At 36.9% G+C, this 23,999-nt stretch overlaps 1 protein-coding gene across 3 annotated transcripts in view; it reads right to left on the bottom strand.

The window, feature by feature from the left end:
* Positions 1 to 23,999, bottom strand: part of LOC115298812 (serine/threonine-protein kinase TNNI3K-like) — a 275,419-nt gene that overhangs the window by 161,590 nt on the left and 89,830 nt on the right. For 2 of the 3 annotated variants that reach the window (XM_029947943.1, XM_029947942.1), the window contains 10 exons: positions 20,977 to 21,121; positions 20,786 to 20,890; positions 17,367 to 17,461; positions 16,637 to 16,786; positions 6,216 to 6,302; positions 5,360 to 5,416; positions 4,316 to 4,408; positions 4,175 to 4,232; positions 3,854 to 4,048; positions 3,005 to 3,109 (listed from right to left, as the gene is read on the bottom strand). In XM_029947943.1, coding sequence (XP_029803803.1) covers positions 3,005 to 3,109; positions 3,854 to 4,048; positions 4,175 to 4,232; positions 4,316 to 4,408; positions 5,360 to 5,416; positions 6,216 to 6,302; positions 16,637 to 16,786; positions 17,367 to 17,461; positions 20,786 to 20,890; positions 20,977 to 21,121 — 1,090 coding nt within the window. The remainder of the gene's footprint in view (positions 1 to 3,004; positions 3,110 to 3,853; positions 4,049 to 4,174; positions 4,233 to 4,315; positions 4,409 to 5,359; positions 5,417 to 6,215; positions 6,303 to 16,636; positions 16,787 to 17,366; positions 17,462 to 20,785; positions 20,891 to 20,976; positions 21,122 to 23,999) is intronic. The other variant, XM_029947944.1, reaches the window with a different exon arrangement.

Raw genomic sequence — 23,999 nt, forward strand, 5'->3', positions numbered from 1 at the left:
GTGCTGTCTCTCTCTGTCTCTCAAAAATAAATTAAAAACATAAAAAATAAATAAAAAAACAGTTTGGGGAAAGTTAGTCAGACTCTACGTAAAAGTAGCCGTACTTGTACCAACTAGGCCATTGCTTCCTGAAATGATATTCACAAAAATGTCCCTAAAACATGGTTCAGTTAAAAATTGCATTGATTGAACATCTCTGTGATAAAGAGAAGGATCTTTGTTCTTGAAGCCCTGATATGCCCAGATTAGTGGGAGAAAGAAAAGTGTAAACAGGTCATTTCAATAGAAAAATGCAAATGCGTCCAAGTTCCTCACTCTGTTGGGCATCTTTCCTTTAACCTCTTTCAGTGGGACTTTCGAAGCATTGTAGACATGCAAGGGTTAGTATGCTGTGAGAACACTGAGGGGAGATACACGACTGTTCTTCAAAGTCTAGTTTTAGCTCTACATCCTCCAGGAATCTTTCCACTCTACTTTGATCTTTGACTTACTCAAAATCCTTTGATTTCCAGTAAAATTGCTGCTTAATCATTTTGGTCCTTAGTAATTTTCTACCTTACATGGGAAATAAATTGTTTCCTGGGCACATGGAACATGTGCCCAACCACAGTGTAGTAAGCCTTCTAAGGGGAAGCACTTATACTCTTACACTCTTTTCAGCAATATGCAATGCTATATCTGCATTACTCTGAAACACAATGTTTTATTGTTGGCAGATTAAAGATTAGTAAAAAAAGTTCACAAATAATAAATACAATACTTTGGGACTCTATTATATTGAATGCACCTATGAAACAGTGTTTTATAAAATTTGAAGACTTTTTGGTATGGTTTGGAGCACTTGAGTTAGAGTAGAAACAGAAATAATGGTAAATATAAACATACCTGTTACACAGTAAATGTTCTATTTCCACTTTAATCATCATTTATATTTTTGGTCCTGCTTTACGACCTGGTGGTAACAGCTTGCATTTACTCACAGGGCGACAGAATACACATTCAATTGCCCCATAATTGAAAAGTTATAACTAGAAAAAACTTTCAACGATCACTCATTTGTTTTAATATCACATGCAAAATGGCTGGGATGACAATATAGCCCTCCTAAAGCCCACAAATCACTAGTTTATATTATGCTAGCTTATCACCTAAATCTATTTCCTAAATACTTTTACTGACGTTCAAAGAAGAAATATTTACTAACACAAATGTTTTTAAAAGAGAGGTAAAAAACAAAAACCTAATAACAAAGAAATGATCTTTCTATGAAAACTAATACTTTTAAATGAATTAAATCCCACACACATTTATTTCCAATATCTAAGATTCAAACACTCTCGTATCTAATTTACTTTTTCTCCCTTATCTTTAATATGTCTCTCCCTTTCATTTCCACTGCCACTAGTAAAATTCTGCTTTTTATTACTTCTCACTTAGATTACTGCAACAACTGCTTCATCAGTTTCTTGACTTACCCATCAAGTTGATCTTTTACCAAGATGCTAGATTAATTATTCCATAATATAGTTCCAAACTTCTGATTCCTAGCTCAACCATCTGCAGTGCCCACTTCTTTCTCACAGAACAAAGTCCAAACTACCTAAATCTAGGATTCACTGATTTCTGCTCTGTTGTTCCAATTTATCTTTCTGAATTTTTTTCCCAATTATCTGCTTCCTACATTACATATACTACATACATTCATAGACACTTCATGCATTAAAGCAAAACTATTCATTGTTCCTGGGTATGCCTTTAACTTTCTAATCTCTATTTTCTTAATGTTTTCCCTAAGCCTAAGATATTCTCCCAAATTCTACTCATCCTTTGGTGCCAAGTTCAAATATCCCTTCTTTCATGAAGATGTTTCTAAATTCCTCAGAAGTAATTAATATTTTTCTTCTAAAATTTTATAAAATCTTTAAATATCTCTCTTAAGGAACTTGTTACTTGATACCTAAATCATACTTAGGTAAGTATTTTTCTGCTCAACAATTATGAAAGGCCTTTGAGAATGGAGCATATGGCAGCTTCACATCATAAGCTCTAAAGGGCCAAGTATAAGGGCTTTACACAAATAATTATTGAACAAAAGGCTGAATGGAGTAATTAATTTTCAGTAGTCTCAGATTTGTGGACTTTATACAAAAGATTATATATGGGATCTGTATGAATGCTATTGATAATAATGAAATGAAAATTATTGCCTTTGAATAATGTGACTCGTTTGATAAACTAGATCAGTGATTGTCCGGCTCTTTTCCCCAGCACCTTTGAGATTCCACAGAATGGGCCTGGAGATCTCCCTCGCTGGCAGTAGAAAATGGTAAGTGAACAGATTTCTTTACCCTACATTTTGTCATCAACTAAAGCTGCTATGTTTTGTATATTGGCCTTCTTGTAAGACTTTGCTTAGAAAGCTTTCAGTGCTTAAAAAGTTTTTTTTTTAATCCCTTGGGGTTTCACCCCTGGAATACTATAATTCCATATTTGTTTCAAATCTCTGACCCACACGAAAATAACTTCACATGAAAACTAGGTAAATGAGTTGCTGTGTTTTGGCTGAACTTACTATTAGAAAAATACCAAAATGTAGCACAAAAGTAGGTAATTTAAATCAGGACCTCCTATAAGACCTGACTTTGTATGAGACCTAAAATTCTATAATAGTCTTTGGCCTAAATTCTTGATCTGAGTTTATTGACTTGAGAACTAGCTAGCTGGTGAGTCTTACAGACATCACTCTCTTTGTGGACATTTTTCATAGATTTGAAAGATCCCCGAGAGACAGTTATATAACTTCCTATTCTGTAAAAGACAATGACAAAACTTTCTATCATCTCGCCTTAAAGTAGTCTGTCCCCTTACCCACAAAGAAGAAAACCCTGATTTGCAATGTGTCTAAAAGAAGTTGCACTGTATCTTCAGCGAATAGACACTTAAATCTGTCTTAGATTCTCAGTTAGTTACACAATTCTATGTTCATTATTTAGGGGGGAAATACCTGTTTAAGTCACGGTGTATAATTGGCTGTGTCAAGTTGTGAAGGTACTCCATACCTTTGGCAACATCTACTGCAATAATTAATTTAGACTGCAAATCAAGAATCCTAGAATTGAAAAATAGATTCAGTGAGAATGAAATGGTAAAAGCCAGTAACACATCTTTCTAAAAGAAATCAATGATGTGTGTGATTTGTTATTCTGTATAACTTTCAGCCTTTTTTGCTTTATTGAAGATTAAGCTAAAAATTCAAAGAAATCTGGAAAAATAGCTTTCCACATCAGATAATGCTTAATTATAAATCGGTTTAGATGCCAGGCCCTCATATTTAAGATATTCTACTTGAGTTTATAATATTTATAATATTATATTTAATTTCTTATAATAACAAAATGGATTCTATATTAATAACTGAGAGAAACCATACTCTGATTATCATATGCCTATATCTAGGAAGTGAATTAAAATTAGATTATGCAAGGCTGTTCTCCTTTAACTTTAAAGAATAAATGCTAGGACCCCTGATAACTGTTTTATTCTGAGTTATTTTATTCTGAGCTTATATATCTGCTTTACTGGTATGCCATATTAACTTATTATAAGGTTCAGTTACTAATTTAAATTTCTTGGATTTGTTATCTTCAACTGAGTTCCTGTTAAGAAAGCACAGAAGTATTTCTATTCATTAAAACGTAGTTCTTGGGCATAAATTATTAGCCATCTTTAAAAAGCCACCTTTCCCTCAGGTTTCAGAAGGTAAAGGGTCACCCAGGCAGAAAGTCTCTGAGATATTGCAAGGATAATTCCAATGACACGTAAAAGGACATAAGTCAGAACAAGAGCACCATACCTCTTCTGTTCATGAAGGAGGGAGAATAGAGAACCCCCTGATATGTACTGAGTGACAATGGCGAACTGGCTGGGATCATTCAAGCAAGCACCCACAAACTGAATTACACAGGGATGATTGAGCCGGCAGAGAATGGACACCTCTCGGCAAAACATATCCACATCTGATTTGGAGCAGTAGGTGTTGGCTCGATAACTGCAAATGGCAGGAGCAGGGAATCCTCAGTCAGCAGATGGACCAAAACCAGAAGCCTGCCATGCATATGCTTCTTAAAGTTCACAACTCCAGTCAGATGCTGCATTTTCTCATTTGCTTGCTTACCGTTTTATAGCCACTATTTTATTTCTGCACCGTCCTTTATATACTTTCCCAAAAGAACCTAAAATTATTTAAGAGAAATGAGTAAACACGTATTATCATGAGCTGCTGAAACTACAGCAGACTAGTGTTTTCTTAGGTTACCTGAGCCGATAATCTCATGGAACTCAATTTCTGAGAGTTGAAGATGGAAATGTGAGGGTAATCCAGCCCTTAGGAGGAGGACATCTGCCTTCTCTGCAAACAGGAATTGTTATTTTCTTTTTTAAGATTAAAAAACATACATGGATATGTCCACATGATTTACATACATACTTTACTTAGCCAAAAATGTCATTCCCCAGTAACATTGAATTTTCCAAACACAGTTGACTCCTTGGAGATACTAAAACCTTACCACAATTGATCCCTATCCCCCTGCATTAAAAACATGTTACTTTTCTGTCTCTGTGCTCTGACCTTTGTTATCAGGGCTAAGGGTTGATTCCTAATCTGATCAACAACTAACCTGTCTGCATGACGTGGCAACCCCAGGGTACAGCTCATATCACATCGTGGTAAGGAGTTTTATCTGATCAACCTCTGCAGCCTACCACAGAAGGCTTGGCCAAACATCCATAAGCTAAATCTCAAAGGGATGCCAATTAGATGTCAAAAAACAAGTATGTGAATCATTCAGAGCCAATACCCTAAAATTTTTTTAAACTTTAAATTCTAAATAAATACAAATTTATTGTTGAATCGTATATTTTTTTAAAATTTCCCTGGCTTAGTGTTATTAATTTCTATGTGCAGCATCCACCCGAGAATTTTCTTATTTGGGGTCTTTGGAGAAATAACTTCTTTTTTTCAAATTTGTTTTCCTATGGCAAACCTATTCCCAATCTCCTTAAAGATATTAACATTGGCAATTTATGTTTCATTAAAAGTACAAATGTCTTTAAGAACGTGATCTTTCTTTAATACTCATGAAATTCTCACTGTTATACCTTCATGAACTGAGATGGCATATGCAAAACAGTACGGCAGATAGGGTTAACCGTGGGAAGAATGGCTGGTTGGTAATATTGCTTATGCCTGCAAAATAGTCATCATGTATAATATGTAAACCCAAATAGAAAGTTATCATATTTGAGGCAATAGTTATCCTGAGTAATAAAGTATAACAATTGTCCCATAGTGAAATACCTTTCGTCATGCTTTTTATCTTCCCCAAGGGAGATGGAAGAGACACATAGGAGCCATCTAGAAATCAAATTAGATTATAGAGTTGAAAGTAGCCATCATTTTTTTCTACATAAACATTAAATGTTATGAAAAGAAGCAGGTGACAAAAGAAATTTGCTAAAAAAAACAAGTGAGAAGATAGCTTTAACCCAGGTCTTTCTCTGGAAACTGAAACTGTACAGCGACTGTTTATTTAGAAAGTACATAAAAAGATTAAAAAACAAAAAACCAAGGTCTAGCAGACTCCAGCAGATTTAACGTGCGTCTGGGTAGGATATTCTCTGGCCTGCCTTGGATTACTGAAGTGGAGCACGACTGCCCTCAGCTCACCCAGCCCTACTAGTCACGCATAAGCCTCAAAAACACTCAGGTCAGGGAATGCTAGTTAACCCTGAAGGAACTGCAGATTAGTGAATTAGAAAAAACAGCTTAAATGAAGGCCTTCTTTTTTTTTAAGTTTATTTATTTATTTTGAGGGAAAGAGAGAGCACAAGAGGGGAAGGGGCAGAGAGAGAGAGAGAATCCCAAACCGGCCCCAAACTATCAGCATAGAGCCAGACACCGGGCTTGATCTTACAAACCATGAAATCATAACCTGAGCTGAAATCAAGAATCAGAGGTTCGACCAATTAAGCCACCCAGGTGCCCCAAGTGAAGGCTTCTTTATTTTCAGCCTCACCCAGACAAAAGTTTTCTTAAAATAAAGCTAATCTGACATGCCCTCCTCCTTAACCCCAGAATAATAGTAATAGAAACAAAGGTTTGCCTTTAGGCATAATATGGTACTAACAACAAAAACTGAGTAAGAGAGTGATACCTCCTCCAGGCTGAGAATATTCATTACAAGGCAGTTCATCCTGTGGTCTCTTATAATGCTTCAGGAGTGTGACAATCGCATCATGTCCTTCATGAAAAGACAAAAAGGACAAAGAGTCTTAATTTTTTTTTATTTTTAGTGTTTTTTAATTAATTTTTGAGAGAGAGAGAGAGACAGCATGAGCAGGGGAGAGGCAGAGAGAGAGAGGGAGACACAGAATCTGAAGACAGGCTCCAGGCTCTGAGCTAGCTGTCAGCACAGAGCCCCACGCAGGGCATGAACCCACGAACCGTGAGATCATGACCTGAGCCGAAGTTGGATGCTTAACCAACTGAGCCACCCAGGCGCCCCAAGAGTCTTAATTACTGTTTGATTTATTTAGCTCACCATATAACTCAAAAGTGACTAGAGACAGCTTGAAGCATAGGCTATATCCCAAGAGATAATATGTTGCAGTAGGAATGTAGTACTTTCACTCATTCTTACAATCATTCATTCAGTCAGTCAAAATAATTAATTGTGCCTCAACTATATATGAGGCTCTGTGTTAAGCACTATATTGGGTGGTAGGGATACAAAAAACAAAGTGACTATGGTCCTATCCCTAAGGAGCGTAGTGTAGTTGAATAATGATGAGAATTTCTAAATGAGGAAACATGAGGTGCTAAAGGCACCATTAAAAGGGTGAAAAGCACATATGGTAACCAGGAAAGAGGGATGTGTTTGCTTTGCCTGAACATTACATTTGGTTGGCAACTGGACTATAACATGGCCCTGAGATAATTTAGGCAGGTTTTTGTGACAGGAGACAGCTGGCTGGCTGCCTATCAATGTTTGTGCTCCCCATTCATGGAGTGATTTTGTCACTGGGAATGGCTGCCCACCCCGGGAGATAAGTGCCCTGCTGCCCCTGCATCCAATTATGGCCTTGTAAGAAATTCTCACCAAGGGAACATGAGCAAAAGTGATGCCACTTCCAACTCTGGGCTTTTAGAAAAAGACCTCTTCTCTGCCTATCTGCTGGCTGGATGCAGATGGTTCTAAGGTCCTAGGGGATGGGAGAAAGCCATCTCGCAACCAGAAATGCCCACAGTGGACTTTTACACAACTGAGAAATAAATTGCTGAGAACACCACTCAAGTTAGGGGGGTTATTAATTATAGTAGGTACTTACTGTGTAAGATAGAAAATGCTAAATGCTCCTCTGAGTAGACCAATGACTTTAAACAGAACTAAACTTTTTGATATTATATTATGTTTTAACTATAAAAATAATCTACTGACGCTAATTTATATAAGAGAAAAACAAAGTCAGCCTTAAAGACCTTTCTAAGAGACACTTGTGAAATGCAAAAGAAGACGTAAAAATGGTAAACTTTAGGAATTGAAAAAGCAGCAGTGATTATCAATCACGGAGGGTTCATAGTTAACACTGGTTCAGAACACACCTAGCTAATGTATACTGTATATGCTGAGAGGTATGCCTGTTTATTAAATCCTTCTTCAAAAATAAAAAGAATTTAATAAAGCATGCAAGATCATAAGATGGAGTAATTAAGATACTAATTAGCATTAAAAGCTTTTTCCTGGGGCACCTGGGTGGCTCAGTTGGTTAAGCGAATGACTTCAGCTCAGGTCATGATCTCATGGTTTGTGAGTTCGAACCAAGCATTGGACTCTGTGCTGGCAGTGTGGAGCCTGCTTCAGATTCTGTCTCCTTCTCTCTCTGCCCCTCGCCTGCTCATAGTCTCGATCTCTCTCTCTCTCAAAAATAAATAAAATAAACATTTTAAAAATCTTTTCCAAATGTAATATCCCAACACCAGCTTCTTCAAGATAAACATTGTTATGACAATTGCTAATATTTGTAGCAAAACTTAAATCTACAGAGTTAGCAACTGTCCATTTTCTTATCCATAGATTTTAATCCATGACTGGTATATCTATAATATTCTCAAATCACAGACATAGGTTATGATGAAATAATGAGGACCCAATCCTATTCACACTTTTTCTTTGGATTCTTCTGTGCTCACAATCAGGGAAACCTCACTACCTGAATAGAATTAGCCAATAGGCAAATTTCTAAAGAGCCTAATAGGCAGAAGAACAGATAATGTAAAGGCCCTAAGATGGAAGCAAATGTGACACCTTAATAAATGAAAGAAGACCAGTGTGGGTGGAGCATCACAAGCAAGGATGAGAAGGGTTCCAAATGTGGCTGGAGAAATGGATACGTGCACATGCACATCACAGTCAGGTAGTGCCTCACAAACTTGTTCGTGTGTTTAAGAATCACCTGGAGCCCGTGTTAAACCACAGACTCCCGAGCCCTGCCCCTAGAGATTCTGAACAGAAGGTTTACAGTGAGAGTTGCTGTTGTAACAAAGTCCCAGGTGATGCTGATCAGAGGGTCACACTTCAATGCTATTGATGTGGAGCTTTGGATTTTAAGATAAGGAGTTTGGATTTTAATGTAGGTGAGGTGGGGAACACTTGAGGATCTTTTAAAAATGTTGATTTATTTATTTTGAGTCGGGGGCAGGGGGAGGAAATGCAAGCAAGTGAGCAGGGGTGTGGCAGAGAGAGAGAGGGAGAGAGAGAATCCCAAGCAGGCTCCTTTCTCAGCCAGGAGTCTGGAGTGGGGCTCAAGTTCATGACCGTGAGATCATGACCCGAGCCGCAAATCAAGGGCCTGTTGCTTAACTGACTGAGCTACCCAGGTGCCCCTGAAGGATTTTAATTAGTAGAAGGCCATGACTTGTTTTACTTTTTAAAAAAGATCCTTATTTATAGGTTAGGGCTATGATACACCCTCCTAAGGCTATTGTAAAGATTGAGATAATGCATGTGACAGGCCAAACAATTCTAACGTGTAAATATGTCTCTCAGATCTCTTCACTGCTTTCTTGCCTTACTATTTAGCTCCAAGAATTGTAAATGAACTTGGAAACTCCTTTATGGAACTTCAGATAAATTTTCTCAACATCAATATATTCCATTTCTATTGTTGCTATTGTTAATTACTGCAAACTTAGTGGCTTAAACAATATAACTTTATCATCTGCTAGCTCTGAAGTCAGAAGTCTAACATAGTTCTCAATGGGCTAAAGCAAGGTGTTGGCAAGCTTCATTCCTTTCTAGAGCCTCCAGAGAAACATCAATTTCCTTGCTTTTTCCAGCCTTGAAAGACCACTTGGCTGTGGCCCCCCTTTTAGACTTTCAAAGCTAGCAATGGCTAGCTGAATCCTTCCTGCTCCACATCACTCTGACCTCTGCTTCTGCCTCCCTCTTCCACATTTAAGGACCCCTGATATTACATAGAGCCTGGTGGGGTAATCCAGTACAGTCTTTCTCTAAAAGTCAGCTAGTTAGCACCCATGTAAGGTGGCATACTCCTAAATTGCGGATAATAGGCCCTGGACATTTTTGGGGGGCATTACTCTGCCACCACCTCCAGTGTGATGAAAATTTCAGTGTGCTCTGTTTGCATGTTGGTGCTGTCTCCTACTGCGAACCTCTCTTTCTTCCCCAGGGCTGAGGGCCATTTTAATCTCAGGATAAAAGTAGCACCACCAACAAAAAGTTCTTTGGAATTAAAATCCCCCTTCACGTGTCCTGCTGCTAGATTCACAGGTTGTGAGGTTTGTCTGCTCCTCTCTACACTGGCTGCCCCCAGTTTGTGGTGCTTTTAGCTGTTCTTTTACTTTATTTAGTCTTTATGTGTTTGGGACCAGGAAAAACAAAACAAAACAAAACAAAACAAAACAAAACAAATTATCTTATTTCTGTTTTTCCTTTGGGAAAAATAAAACAACCTAAATGCCAAGCATTTACCCAGGCATAACAAAGCTTAGTTCACAAAGCCCACCTCCCTGCCTGTCTCAGCCTCTCTGTTGGACTGACTGTGGCTGCCAGCAGAGAGGGAGAGGGCCTCCTGCTTTCCCTAGTGAAGCAGAAAGTCGCATCTTGCATCCTGACCGTCTGTGTAAGTCCAGGATCGCACCCTTGATGTTACCTTTCATTTCAACAGCTCTCTTGGCTCCACTTGCTCTGAGCAGTTTTAATTTCCTGCCAGCACAGTGGCACAATTTGCAGGCATTTTCTTTGGGATGCTTTTCATCAAGAGCCTAATGAGTGCCTGGGTTCTGGATGATGATAAGCACGAGGCTGCCAGGGAAATGCCAAGAGGCCCCTCGGCTCGGGAAGGCATCTCCGCCCCATTCCCCAGCTCCTGCTAACTATAGGCTGAGGCACACATGTATGGGAAATTCTCCACTGCTCTCGCTGCTCTGACAAACTACCAAAGTGTCTGCAGAGAAACCTGAAAGCCACAGGGGACCGGCTCCCTGATACACGGCCACAAGGAGTTAAGTAGAAAAACGCCTTGATGGAACTCACTAAATGGACTTTTAAGGCAAACTCCTGATAATGGATATACCCAGATAACCTCGGCACACTAATGGAACACGTCCAGAGATAATCAAGCTTCCACTAATTAAATAAAATGTTTTCCCATATCTAAGAATTTACTATCTACATCCAAGTATTTTACCCAAAACAGGAGGTTGCTATGTTATTAGCCTAATGCAGTTATAATAATGCTTTGCACTTTCGGAGGATTACTCATTAAAGCCCATGAAGGTTTTTGCCAATTTGGAGTGTCTTTCATTTTTTGCACCCCACGCTTCCAGTCTGTCTGTACCGTTCAAACACCATGCTTTCCCTTTAATTCCTTTCTTTATACTTGGGAGCTATTTCTTCAAAACCTCTTTGCTTTCAACTTTCTGAATATCTTTATTTTAAAAACTAGGTTGTTGTTTAAGGCTACATGTCCATCCAAAGTGCTGTTATATAGACAGTTTACTATGTATATCATGGTCATGTATATAACAGAGGGTTCATAATTATTCAAGAAGGAAAAGAACTCATTTTAATATATCCCTATAAGGTTGTCTCTCTACCCCCACCACTTCATCCTAGGAACAACAAATGCTGTTTATTGCTATGAAAAATTACTTTAAGAATAAGGGAGAAATTGAGGAAGAAAAAGTCATCAAGTATGAATCCAGATTTCTGGATCATATATTCTGGACATGGTAGGAGAAACTGTGTGATGAGGACAAAAAAGATACTAAGTTCAATTTTGGACTTGTTGAATTTTACATACAAATTGTTTGACACTTGTCCATGACTCAGGGGGAAACCCTGCTATAGTAAGGGGACTTGTAAATTTGTGCTAAAGTTTTAAAACATTATTTTAAAATATATTTTCATGCAACTACAGAAATTAGAATCATGATTTTAAGTTACTTCTTAAATATTTTGATTAGTGATTTTCAAAACCTCCTTGATCTTGCTTCAGTTCTGAGGTTTTAAGATAAATGGTATTGCTTGATTCATAAATAAGAAATATAAATACAATAAAATAACACATACTTTTATATATTCCAGGTTTGTCTAGTGGTGTTTGGCAGGGATATAAATCTTCCAATGATTTTAATATGTCAATATATCACATTCTTACTGGACACCATAACATGTTGTAAATTAGGAAAGACTATGAGATTGGGAGTTATATGAAGTTTGACTGAACCTTTGCTATGCACATAATAATAACAACAAATATTGTTATAATTTATTAAGAATCTGTTATGTTCCTAACAGATCTTATCCCAATCTTCAGCAGAATTCTATAAAGTGGTTATTAATTTACTCATTCAAATCTGAAGATTAACTTAGAGAGGTTAAGTGACATGTCAAAGTTATTAAACAGTAAGGATCGAATTTGGACTTAGATCTATCTGACTCTAGAGTGAGGTATAGGAGCTTGAAATCTGCCAAAGACAGAACTCTGTTTTGTACCAGCTCTCCACTTAAGAGCTGTGTGGTTTGGGCAATTGTGACTTAACAGCTCTAAGTTTCAAACTTTTACTCTATAATGGAAAGTTTATACCAACTTAAAGGGCTAGCTTGATAATTTAATTATGTATGCATATATATATGCATATGTAATAGGCATGTAATGAATGTAAGTTCTCATCTACTATACATTTTAATGTATGCAGCTTTTTATATAGAGTTCAAAAAATATTTTAGTGTGTTATCCTTTTCCAAAAATGAAAGTTCTGACCATTCTAATGAAAGGTGATATTATTCTATTTATTTTTAAAAGAGAGAGTAACTAAACATGTAAAAAAGTAAGCAGTACACACAAAACTGAACATAGAGTTTGAAATACCATCTAAGACTTTTGTTTATTCCTTCTTCTACCCTACTCCTAATTTACTCTAGCACACTAAACTAAGTAACTAAACTCCAAATAGGTAAGAATTCGATATATATGAAGCTTGGGAATTTATAACCCACTGATGAAAATTTTTAAAAAAAAAACTTAATGAATCCACTCTTTCTTCAACTCCTCCTGCACTCTTTTCTCTTAGTTATATTTTTACTGGCAGAAACTCACAACTGTAAGACTTTATTAGTTTTAGAGGATACACAATAGTAAGTTTACTATAAATAATTCACACCATACTACACTTGTCAAAAGGAATGAACAAAGTATATATCATGGTACAGGAGCCTTGATTTTTATTGTTTTTGCTCACTTACTCACTAATTCTCCTACTGCAGCTCCCTGTCACTGTGAATTAGAGTGGTTCTGATGTATACAAATATTGTATTCTGTGTAATTAGATATTGGGATAGGAGCCTCTGTAAATTACTTTAACTGGTGTCAGTACTGAAGCAAATAAGAAGTTTTTAGTTCTGTTTCTAGTTTGGGTTATTTTCTGACCCTAAACAGCCTGACATAAAGAAGTGCTTTTCTTTGTCAAAGGCAGCCTTTTCAAATCTAACTGCCAGACACACTATTGAGCTATGTGTTCAATTCTAATTGGTTGAGATCTTTTCAATTTGGCAGTTTCATCTTTAATGCAATGGATGTAAGATTATGTGTAAGTCTTTTCAATGGGTTTTCCATACTGGTGATTAGGGCAGAGGATTTGAACATAAGCAGGCTGCTGGCTATTTCTTCTGGCCAATTTAAATTGATTCATACAAGTCCTTTGTACCCCAGGGAAAGGGCAGAACAAATCCAAGTGAGTGAGAGAGCTATCGCTACTGTTAGATGGAATAGTAGAAAAGAAGTAGGGGGAGGAGAAGGCAGACTAGAGGAAGGGAAACATGCTAAGTATTATAAAATTAGAGCCCTGAGTCTAGCAGAGAAATATTGCAACTGAACCAGTAGGCTTCTATGTTGAATCAAGTTCACCAGCAAATTTATTTCCAAGATTGGCTTTGATATCTTTAGGTTAAAAGGGGTATGTAAATGGAAACTGTTCTTCATATCTGATTCCACAGGGAGCCATCATGAGTGAACTCTTTTCTGTTTCCAAAAGAGAGTTGATAACTCTTACAAAACTCCAAAGCACCCTTGAACTGAATTTGTTATATCAGAGTAGCAGAGGGTAAGCTAAAAATTTTGTTGGTGCCAGGTAAAAAATTTTTCTTAGAACAGGTGGGGGCTGTTGAGAAAAACTCCCAGTTTTCTATTAAGAGGGTAGACTAGGATGAGATAGTCAAATTGGGAACATCAAAAGTACTCCTTTCCAAACAGACCCTAGTTACAAAGCTCACTTCTGGTTTATTTCTCCTAGGAGAGAATAAGGTGCCAGGTAAACCATGATGGGCCCATTTCTATAACATGTTTATCCTATAAAGAAGGAATTTCAAGTGAAGCCTTCATATTTCCTCAACTCCATCTCCAAGTTTCTAAGGAAAATCCTTAGTATGCTACATCAGTCAAGTTGGTGACTCCCTATCTAAGGGAGAAAGGAATGCCTTTCTTTATCCAAAGAAAACAGGGGTAGTGCACTGTTGACAATATTTTTATGAGGCCATTTCAATCTTTCCTGAACACATGAAAGCAATGCAACATTTTTCTAGCAAGAGAAAATAGCAACAATCTCATTTTGTTGGTTTTGACTTGTTCTGCTCTAGAACACATGCAAAACATCCATCTGTCTCCTGAATACTAACATTCAGTTTGTTAAAATTCATAGTAATAATGAAATGCAACACCGATGCCTATCACATTAGTTGAACAAATAAGGGTGACAAGTATGGCATATGTTGCAGAGAACAGTGGGTAAATCCTCTATGCTTAAAGATTTTTGTTGTTGTCATTCGGTGGGAAATGTTGGGAACTTACACAATGATTCATTGTTTCTTAAAATGTGAAATTCCACAAAAAATAGAACTAAAACCAGTTTTCAACTATCACTCTCAATCAACTAAAAACAAACAAAGCCAACCCCTGTGAAGAGCTACCTGAGCAGCTGTACCTGAGCTGTCTTCCAGAAGACTCATGCTTTGTAAACACTCTTTTTCCTGAAACTCAAGTTTCTTGAGAGACACCGTCTGAGAATCACTTGAATAAATACAATTGTGTTGGGTAACTAGAACTTGGCAAGGCCTCCCAAGGCTTCGGAATATGTAAGATTTTCCAAGTGATACTCAAATACAGACTACCTGGAATTTATTTTATACAAATTAGAAGGTCATTATAACTAACAGAAATGCATTCATATATTCATCAAAAGTCATCATGTGAATGTTAATAGCAAAAGTATTCCTAATAGTCCTCAACTGAAAATTATCCAGATGACCCTAAGCAATAGAATAAACAAACAGTGATATAACAAAACATTATAACAAGAATGAACAATATACAACTACCTGCACTAATGTGAGTGAATCTCACAAATTGTTGGTCAAAAGAAGCCAGATTTAAAAATGTACATACCATAATGTTACATTTATAAAGTACAGAAAAAGCCAAATCTAATTCGTGCCCCAAGTAGGCAATGGTACCCTCTCTGGGGAACAACTGGAAAAGAATGTAAGCGGGTCTTTTGAGTGCTAGCCATGTTTGGTTTTTTCATCTGGATACTGGGCACTAGATGTGAGTTCAGTTTGTGAAAATTTATTGAGCTATAATGTGAAAATGTGTGCATGTGTGTGTGTGTGTGTGCGCGCGCACATGTGTGTTTATACAATACTTAAAAAGTATAAAACATAACAGGACAACATCTGACTCATTTCTTACTATACCGTGTCTGTTCACTTTCTCTATTAAAGTAACTCTCATAATCATTTTTTCACTAGCAGATCACTTTTCTATGTGCTTACACCAATTCCCCATTTCTATCAATGAAACTCCATCTCTCTTTTAATTAATAGAATTTCATGTCCTACTTCAGGCAGGAAACTTTTTAGATCAAATTGGTAGCCTGAGAAATCTTTCAGTTTAGCAATTTCTCTTTTTTAGTATGGACTTCTAAGATTCTAGCATTTAAAAAGATAACACTTCTTTATGTACTTTAAACATCCTAATAAAACAGCAAAAGTGGGCATCAAAGTTTGATATATTTTACAGTATTTAGTTGTAACCCTCTGATTTCAGTGACAATGTATACTATTAGATTTCACCTGAAAATAAATCTATTTATTTATTTCCTTGGAAATTTAAACTCCATAGGAGCTTCTGTGTATAAGCCGAGCTTGCTTATGAGGTACAATATACCTCATTAAAACAATGACAAAGATGCTACTCTACTTTTGATCATTGCTAGTTTCTTTTCTCTTAAAGTGAAGAATTAATTATTGATCATATTTATTTATGAACCTCTAGTGTTATGACTGTTACCATTACTAAAATACTAATTATTAGTACTTGCTATGTGCTATGTGCCAGTTTGCATATATTCTCTCATTTAATCCTTACAATCTTGTGAAGTAGGAGTTGTCATAATTCCTTTTTTTTTCAGAGGAAGAAAGGGAAATTTAGAAAGAATAGATGACTTGCCCAAGATCAAAGAACATGGTTTGATTTAAACCCGGGTGTTCCCACATCAGAGCCCAAAGTTTCATCATTTTGAGCTGAAGTAAGTTTATATGTACTCACCAATCACTGGCTCCCTTACTTTTTGGAGTTCAGGCATTGTCAGCAAGGTTAGATCTAACAAATATTCCTTTTCTTTGTATTTATTTCATCAAAAGAAATTTGAATTTGAAGTTCCCATATATAAAAGATAAAGTCTAGTTCCATGTCTACTTTAAGAAAGTAACTTGTTACATATCGCAATTTTATTTCTCTAATACCTAAGAATGTTATAGTTCATTCTCTTTTTAAAGTACCAATACCAAGAGTGCCTTCAGCTCACCTGCAATCCTGGAGTTACCTGCCTTGGTGATGGTCTATTGGACTCTGACCAAGTTCCCAAAGACTCAAATATAATATACAGAGGAAATGGGAGTGCACAAGTCATACAAGCAAAAGACTTGTTGATGCATTGACATAATCTATGCACACAGTTCAGTGTATCAGTATGGAGATGCAATGATAAAAAATATACCTTTCTCATAAGCCCACATCAAGCAGGTCTGCTCATCTTTTTCACCACTAGACCTGCTGGGATCACAAGCTACCAGATTCATATCAGCTCCATTATCCAGTAAGAACTGAACCAGGCGAATGTGACCATGGTAGCAAGCAGAGTGCAATCCTAGATAGAATAGAAGTATGAAAGGAGAAAAGAGGAAAGCTGAACCCCAATTTTCAAAAGAGAATTATTACCATATCATAGCATTGTTGCCAGAGATATAAATCAAAGATAGATTTTTGGATAAAAACTTAATTCTATTATTGAGCAAACATGGCATATTTCAAGCAAAATAAGTATCCTATTCTAGTTGATCTTCCAGATAGACTTCCTTATGTTTAGCACAATCTCTAGTATTTCTACACCCACTGAAATTACCAAAAACAAATGTTAGCATCCTTGTACAAAAACAAAGACCCCAAACAAGTGTTTTCTTGAGCAGCAAACCAAGGCCAAGGCAGTGGGACCAGTCTCTCCTGATACAGGCCATAATAGATACATCAACTGTAGATAACTTAGCCCAATAATGAAACAGTCTGATTTTTATTGTCACCATGCACCATCAATTCTAAATGATGTCATTGATAAAATATCACTCCTCATTAGGGTTGACTGCTCCCTCTTTTCCTTCTCTCTTGAGCATGCCGCTGTTCTTAAGTATTGATATACATTGAAAACTGGTGATGTTCCACTAAAGTCTTACCTGTGTGCCCATCTCTTCCTTGGTGGTTGATGCTTATAACATTCTGGTCAAGAAGAAATTTAACCAGGTCAATGCTCTTACCATAGGTACAAGCACTGCAAAAATAACAACACAAAGAAAACAACAGACCTCTGTTATGGGCTGAATTGTGCACCCCACAAATTAATATGCTAAAGCCCTCTTATAACTTCACAATGTAACTGTATTTAAGGGATACAATTTAAAGAGGTATTTAAGTTAAAATGGAATATTAGGGCCCTAATCCTGTTGTTCTGATAAGAAGGGAAGATTAGTATATAGATGACATAGACTGAGGGACAATTATGAGAAGGCACTAGGAGAATATGACCATGTACAAGTCAAGGAGAGGGGTCTGAGGAGAAAACAAATCCACTGACATCTTGGTCTTGGACTTCCAGCCTCCAGAATTGTGAGAAAATAAATTTCTTGTGTTTCAAGCCACCTGATGTTTTGTTTTTTGTTATGCCAACCCTAGGACATGAATACAGTCCTGTGTCATCCAGGCTATTCCAGAAGCTAGTGTGTATACAAGAGTGCTACAGAGACAAAGAAGGGAGAAAGAGGAAAGGAGGAAGAGGGAAGTGCTAAAAAATAAGCACATATGGCAATAAAATCTTGAGATTCCCAAATCTGGGCCAACAAGATAAGAAGTTTTATAAAATTTCTAGTATATTATTATTAAATATTTCCCATGATACTCTTTTTCATAAAAGGAGGAAAATACTGCAAGTTTCATGCACTTTTTACCTATAGGACTTAGGCATTCTGCAGGACAACTGAATGAGGACTCAGAAGGGTCCAGGGATATTTAGGTGACAACTTGGACTTGTAATTGGCATCTGAAGTGGGGAGTGGACATTTTTGTGGGCCTGAGCCTTTAACTTGTAAGATCTGACGCTAACTCCAGGTAGATAGTATCCGAATTGAATTGAATTGTAGGACACACATTTGGTGTCAGCTGAAGATTTGGAGAATTGCATGTGTAGGTAAAACTCACACATAGCTGGGGTCCTGTATTTCGAAATGAAGTACTGAGTATTGTAGGATAGTACAAAAAAACAGTTTTTCCCTCCTTCCAGACGTGGTTCTAGAAGAGGTAGTTCTCTGGGTCTTACTAGTTCCTCTTCCTGAGATGACCTTGCCTAAAGCCTTTTTCTTTAATAAAATATTATTTTCTTCAAAGAAATACATTATCCATCTAGCTGAACTATTGGTCTATCTATGAAGTCTTCTTATAAACCAAAGGCTGAGTTCATTGCTATCTCCACTGTTTCCTTATCATTTCAGTATTATGGCACTTATCACATTGTGTTATGGTAACAGATACACCTCTGATTACCTTGATAGCTTACAACAGAGCTCCTTTAAGGAGGGAAGGGCTGGCTTCATCTTAATGTTCTTACCAATGCCAAAACAAGGCAGGTCCTTAGTAAGTCTTTCTTGAATAATTGAAGGAATAAGAAGCTGCAACTCAATGCAATAGATCTAAGCACCATTAATTATTCGTATTATAAGTAGGATCCATAACACTACACTTTTAATGTTCCATTGTCTGAACTGTCTCATTGTTTCTTTTCAAAGTGATCATTAACAGGAATTGATGAGTTATGAATGTATACATACATGTGTATACAAATGTGTTATATGTGTATGTGTGTGTGTATATATATATACACACATATATGAAAACAATAACAGAAATGTATTGAGTGTTTTCTATTGAGTGCAAACCACTGTGATTTTTACATAGAAAAATTTCAGAATCAGAGTGAACTCTTCATGTAAAGGGAAAGTTTCTTTCATAAATATGTGCTTAAAGTGAATAGCATAAAAATATGTTATTCATAGTAGTCACAGGCTTATACAAAATAAAATGATTCTATACATACTTTTAATTCACTGAACTTGTCATATAGACTCTTCTGTAGGTGACAATAATCTTTGATTATAGTTGGTTCCAATTTATATGCACAGAGTAGCAAAATGACTTGAAAACTAGCCTAAGGTGTCTGCCTTAACAAGCATGACCTAATGGGGAAAGAGGACACCAATAGCTGTACATATCAGTTCTGCCCATTATCCCTTTGGGGACAAATTCCACTGACCAATTTTGACTGAAAGCATGATCTAAAGAGTTCTTGCACCTGTTCTGTTACAGAACATGTAGAACACAGACATAATATTTTGGTACTAGAACATGAAGATATATAAAAAGCACAGAATTTAGAACCAGATAGGCATTTAACACATGATTTTACAGTCATAAGATTCTTTGGCAAGTTACTAAGCTTCTCTGAGCCTCAATTTTCTAGTCTGTAAAAGAGGGATAATAAATCCTACTTCATAAATGGTTATGAGGATTAAATGAGATAATGGATGCAAATCACCTGACAGATTCTCATCATTCCATAAATAGTTTTTTCCACCTCCCTTTGGCTGAACTTTTTGTCTGATAAGAAAAATCTGAACATCCAAGCAAAATTGGACAGGCTGATGCCTTATCAGGAAGCACAAACTTAATATTAATTCAGTATGGAAAAAAAAGTCTCCTCATTTCTATTAGTCACCAGCACAATACAAACACTTTGTAAATAACATATTATTCTTAAATATATTTTTTAGAGGTTGCAGGCTACTAAGAAATCTGCAATGTGTATGTAAATTATTTTATATTTAAGGTGTATTAAATTTAAAGTACTATGTTTTTAGTTTTACAACAAAGTAGTAGCTCATTGTTAAATATGAGATTTTCAATGTTTATAAAACATCTGCCTTTCTTTTGGATATTTTAGGGAGCTATGGCTCTTATTTTTAGCAACTCCCCCCCCCCTTTTTTTAGAGCACACTGTCGAGGACTCTCATGCATTCCTAGGAAGGAGTTAATGCCTTCTTAGGTATCTCAGTGGCCACCGTGACTAGGCTTTTACAGGCTGACAGATGGATGTCTTAGATAGGTAGATACATTTGCACATAAGGTTTAAGTGGTAAGGAAAAAAGTGTCACATTTGATGCTGATGAATTCTGGTAATGAGATTCTTGTTGGAGGAGGATTATGGGCACTGCCCCTTTTGGCAGCTTTCCTCTGAGTGAAGTGGAATAGAAGCAATACGCTTACAGATGTTGATATGCCTGTTGCCTTGGCAACATCAGTCCCTGTCTTTGTGGCTGCTGCCAGGAATGCAGCATCTGGCTCCAGCCCCATCTGTTATACTGGCTGCAGCATCTGCCTCTACCTTTTCTTCTGTGCATCGAGCTTGGGCTCCTTGTCCTCTGCCCGCCCTCTGATCCTCTCTGATTTCAACATCTGCCACCCTCCATTCTTGTTTTATGTGCACAACTTCAGATGCCGAAGAGTATTAGGCACCCTTAGTCGCTACTGCACTTAAACATTATTTTACCTGTGAAAAGGTGTTTCACTGAAGATGTTTTCTTTAGTCAGGCTTTCTGTTCCTGATATTTGGATGATTTCCTTGGCGACGTCAAATTTGCCATTGTAGCATGCCCTAGAGTTAAAGAAAATGTTTTTATAATAGTAAGACAGTGCAGGTAGTAGGGCTGGAGGACGTATGGAACTATGCATATTACTCACAGGTGCAAAGGGGTATCTCCATAGATATTAACAATGTGTGGCTGAACTTCGATATCGCTCTGGAGCAGGTACTTCACTATGTCATTGTGTCCAAAGCGAGAACAGAAATGCAGTGGGACATGGTCTTCATTGTCCTGGGCATTCACTGTCATCAACAAGAAAGGAAACATATGTTACCTGGAATCCCCTGTTTCTCAGCCTTCACATGTGTTGTGTCAGGGACTTTTCTAAGTGCCTGAGAGACTCCTGAAAATTACCAATTAATGATAATAATAAAGCAAATTAGGTGCAACCAATTTAAAAAGTTATAATTCTATTCTATTGCCCATTGCCACATTAAGCAGGCTTTCTTTTTGCTTCCATAAATTCTATGGAATGCATCTAATCAAATTTACCTTTCACAATGGAATAGTTCAGGAAACTAGTAAGTATCCAAAAGATCCTCATGGTCTATTTCCACAAGTATCTCCTAACAAAGTGATTTTTTTTCCTCCTCTGTAAGGTGTTAAAAATTACAGATCCTGGCTAAGGCACCATTTACAGAAATTTTGGTTTAATAGGTTATGGTGGGGTCTAGCACTGTGTATGTTTACAACACTGTTTAGAAAGTTCTGGTGTGCCCATGACTGAGAATTATCATACGACAGATTATAAAACATAGCATAAAGAAAAGACAATAAGCTTTAGATTGAGGCAGCCCTAATTAATTATATTATCACAGTTATTTGGTATTTAGTTGTTCACTCAGTAGTGGACATCTGTCCTTCTCTTTGGCCCAGCCAGCCTCATAGCCACTTGGGACATTTGGGGAATTTTCTGTATTGAGAGAACTGACTAGAAGTCAAGACCATCTTCCATGTAGGAGCTGAAAATGTGCTTTGCAAGCCTCCTTTGCAGCTAGGATCAGCAGATAGTGACCATATGTCCTAGTTTAAGCTTCTCATCCTTCCACAATTTTTAATGGTGATCTTTTTACTCTCAACAGTGCCCTGATTTGGACACTTTTGTATAGGCTCCTCCAGCTGACCCATTATATGAGACTCTGCCATCAGAGCTGACAACACAGAAAAGTAGAATCTAATTTATTTTGGCAATGTAGCAATGGTAGAGTAGTTCCATCCGATTTCCAGTGGCAATGAGTCCAGTCACAGATTTGGTGCCTTGTATTGTTGGTGTCAGGAGCACAGAGTGTTGGCATGTGTGCCTAGCAGGGGTGGTAATGTGGCTTCCAATGACTATTTTTGGGGTGTGATTTTGGACTCTGTTCCTCACTGTAAGAATTCCAAACCTGGGGGTGCCTGGGTGGCTCAGTCAGTTAAGTGTCTGACTTCAGCTCAGGTCATGATCTCTCAGTTCCTGAGTTCAAGCCCCACGTCAGGCTCTGTGCTGACAGCTCAGAGCTTGGAGCCTGCTTCAGATTCTGTGTCTCCCTCTCTCTCTGCCCCTCCCCCACTCAAACTCTGTCTCCCTCTCAAAAATAAATAAACATTAAGAAAAAGAAGAATTCCACACCTTGCTTTCCCATCCTGTTTGGCGGAAGATGCTAACTTGTATCCTTTAATATAATCATTTTATGCCTAAATTAGCAAGAATTGGTTTCCAATGCTTGCAAATAAGAACATCTGATTGATACATATTGATTCCTTAACAAGTATAAAATGATCACTGTGTGCCAAGTAGGGTGCTAAGTGTTGGAGATACTGATTTTTTATTATCAGTGACAATGGATGTGATAACTCTATTATTGCAGGGATGCAGAAAAGATTAAAAGAGATCATGATGAGAAAATATCTAACACAATGCTCATCACATATTAGTCATTTAAGAAAAATGTGTATTCTTGTTTTTCACTAATTTCCCTCCTAGAAATTTGCTAAGTGTTAAAACCAATATGCTATAAATGTATAGCATCTATACCCTGAAATAACCTGTAATCTAGTTGAATATTCAATAATTACAGGCCTGAGGTAATAATAATTGAACACCAATCTGCTAAATTCTGGATCTGCTTTAGCACAAATTAAAGCTAAAATAATGGAATCATCTGCTCTATAGCCATTTATTGTATTTGATTATTTTGTTCATTAGTATAAGGTGTTTTATTTATAATAGAAAATAACAATTCTTAACAAACATTTTTTATTATCATTCTTATATGTATCTATAATAAAAATTATCCATAAAATCAAAAGAATTAAAGAAAAAAAGGATAGGAAAGAAGAAAGGGAAGATAATAGTTAATTTAAAAAATGTGCAAGTAGTTTATTACTACTTATGGTTACAACTATCATTTAGCATTTAATGAACACAGGCCTTGTAGCTGCTCTATTTGTAGACAATGATTCTTATTTTATTGTCCTGCAAGATCTTAAGCCAAAGGGAAATCTTTAACAAAGTCGCTGAACTTCTCTTCCCAAGGCCACTATTGAAAAATAAATCTTTGAATCTTTTTTATTAATGAGTGGCTCAGATGGACACCCTTGCTTCAGAAGAATGTTCCTGGTTATTTTGATTATGTTTCTTTTTATGATACTTCTCCTTTGTTCACATTCTGTTGGAAGCCAGGGAAAGTCAATACCATGAGTCGATGCTTTAGAACAGTAGGGAGTCCAGGGCAAGCAGAGGTCACGTAAGAGTTCATGAGGTCCAGAGGGGACATTGTAGAGCAGAGTGCAGCGCAAGTTTCCATTAATTCATAGTTTGCCTGTGGCCATCGCTAGCTCCACCCAACATTATTCTTCTCTAGTTGGATCAATAAACTTCAACGTAGATTATCTACTTGGTGAATTACCTGCAGTGGCCTGGATGTTCTTCTCATCAGAGAAGATATAAATACCAACTGAAGGAAGGAATAAGCCAGGAGATATCTGGATCAGACACAGAGTTTATCTATATACATCTATATTTCTGCTTCAGTCATTGTGATCTACTTGGTTTTGTCTTGAACCAATTTGCAGTGATGAAAAAAAGGATATAACATTATATATTGTCCAAGAGTAAGTGAATGTATGAATGATTTTCTA

This window comes from Suricata suricatta, chromosome 8 (genome assembly GCF_006229205.1).
Source record: "Suricata suricatta isolate VVHF042 chromosome 8, meerkat_22Aug2017_6uvM2_HiC, whole genome shotgun sequence".
Taxonomy (NCBI): Eukaryota; Metazoa; Chordata; class Mammalia; order Carnivora; family Herpestidae; genus Suricata; species Suricata suricatta.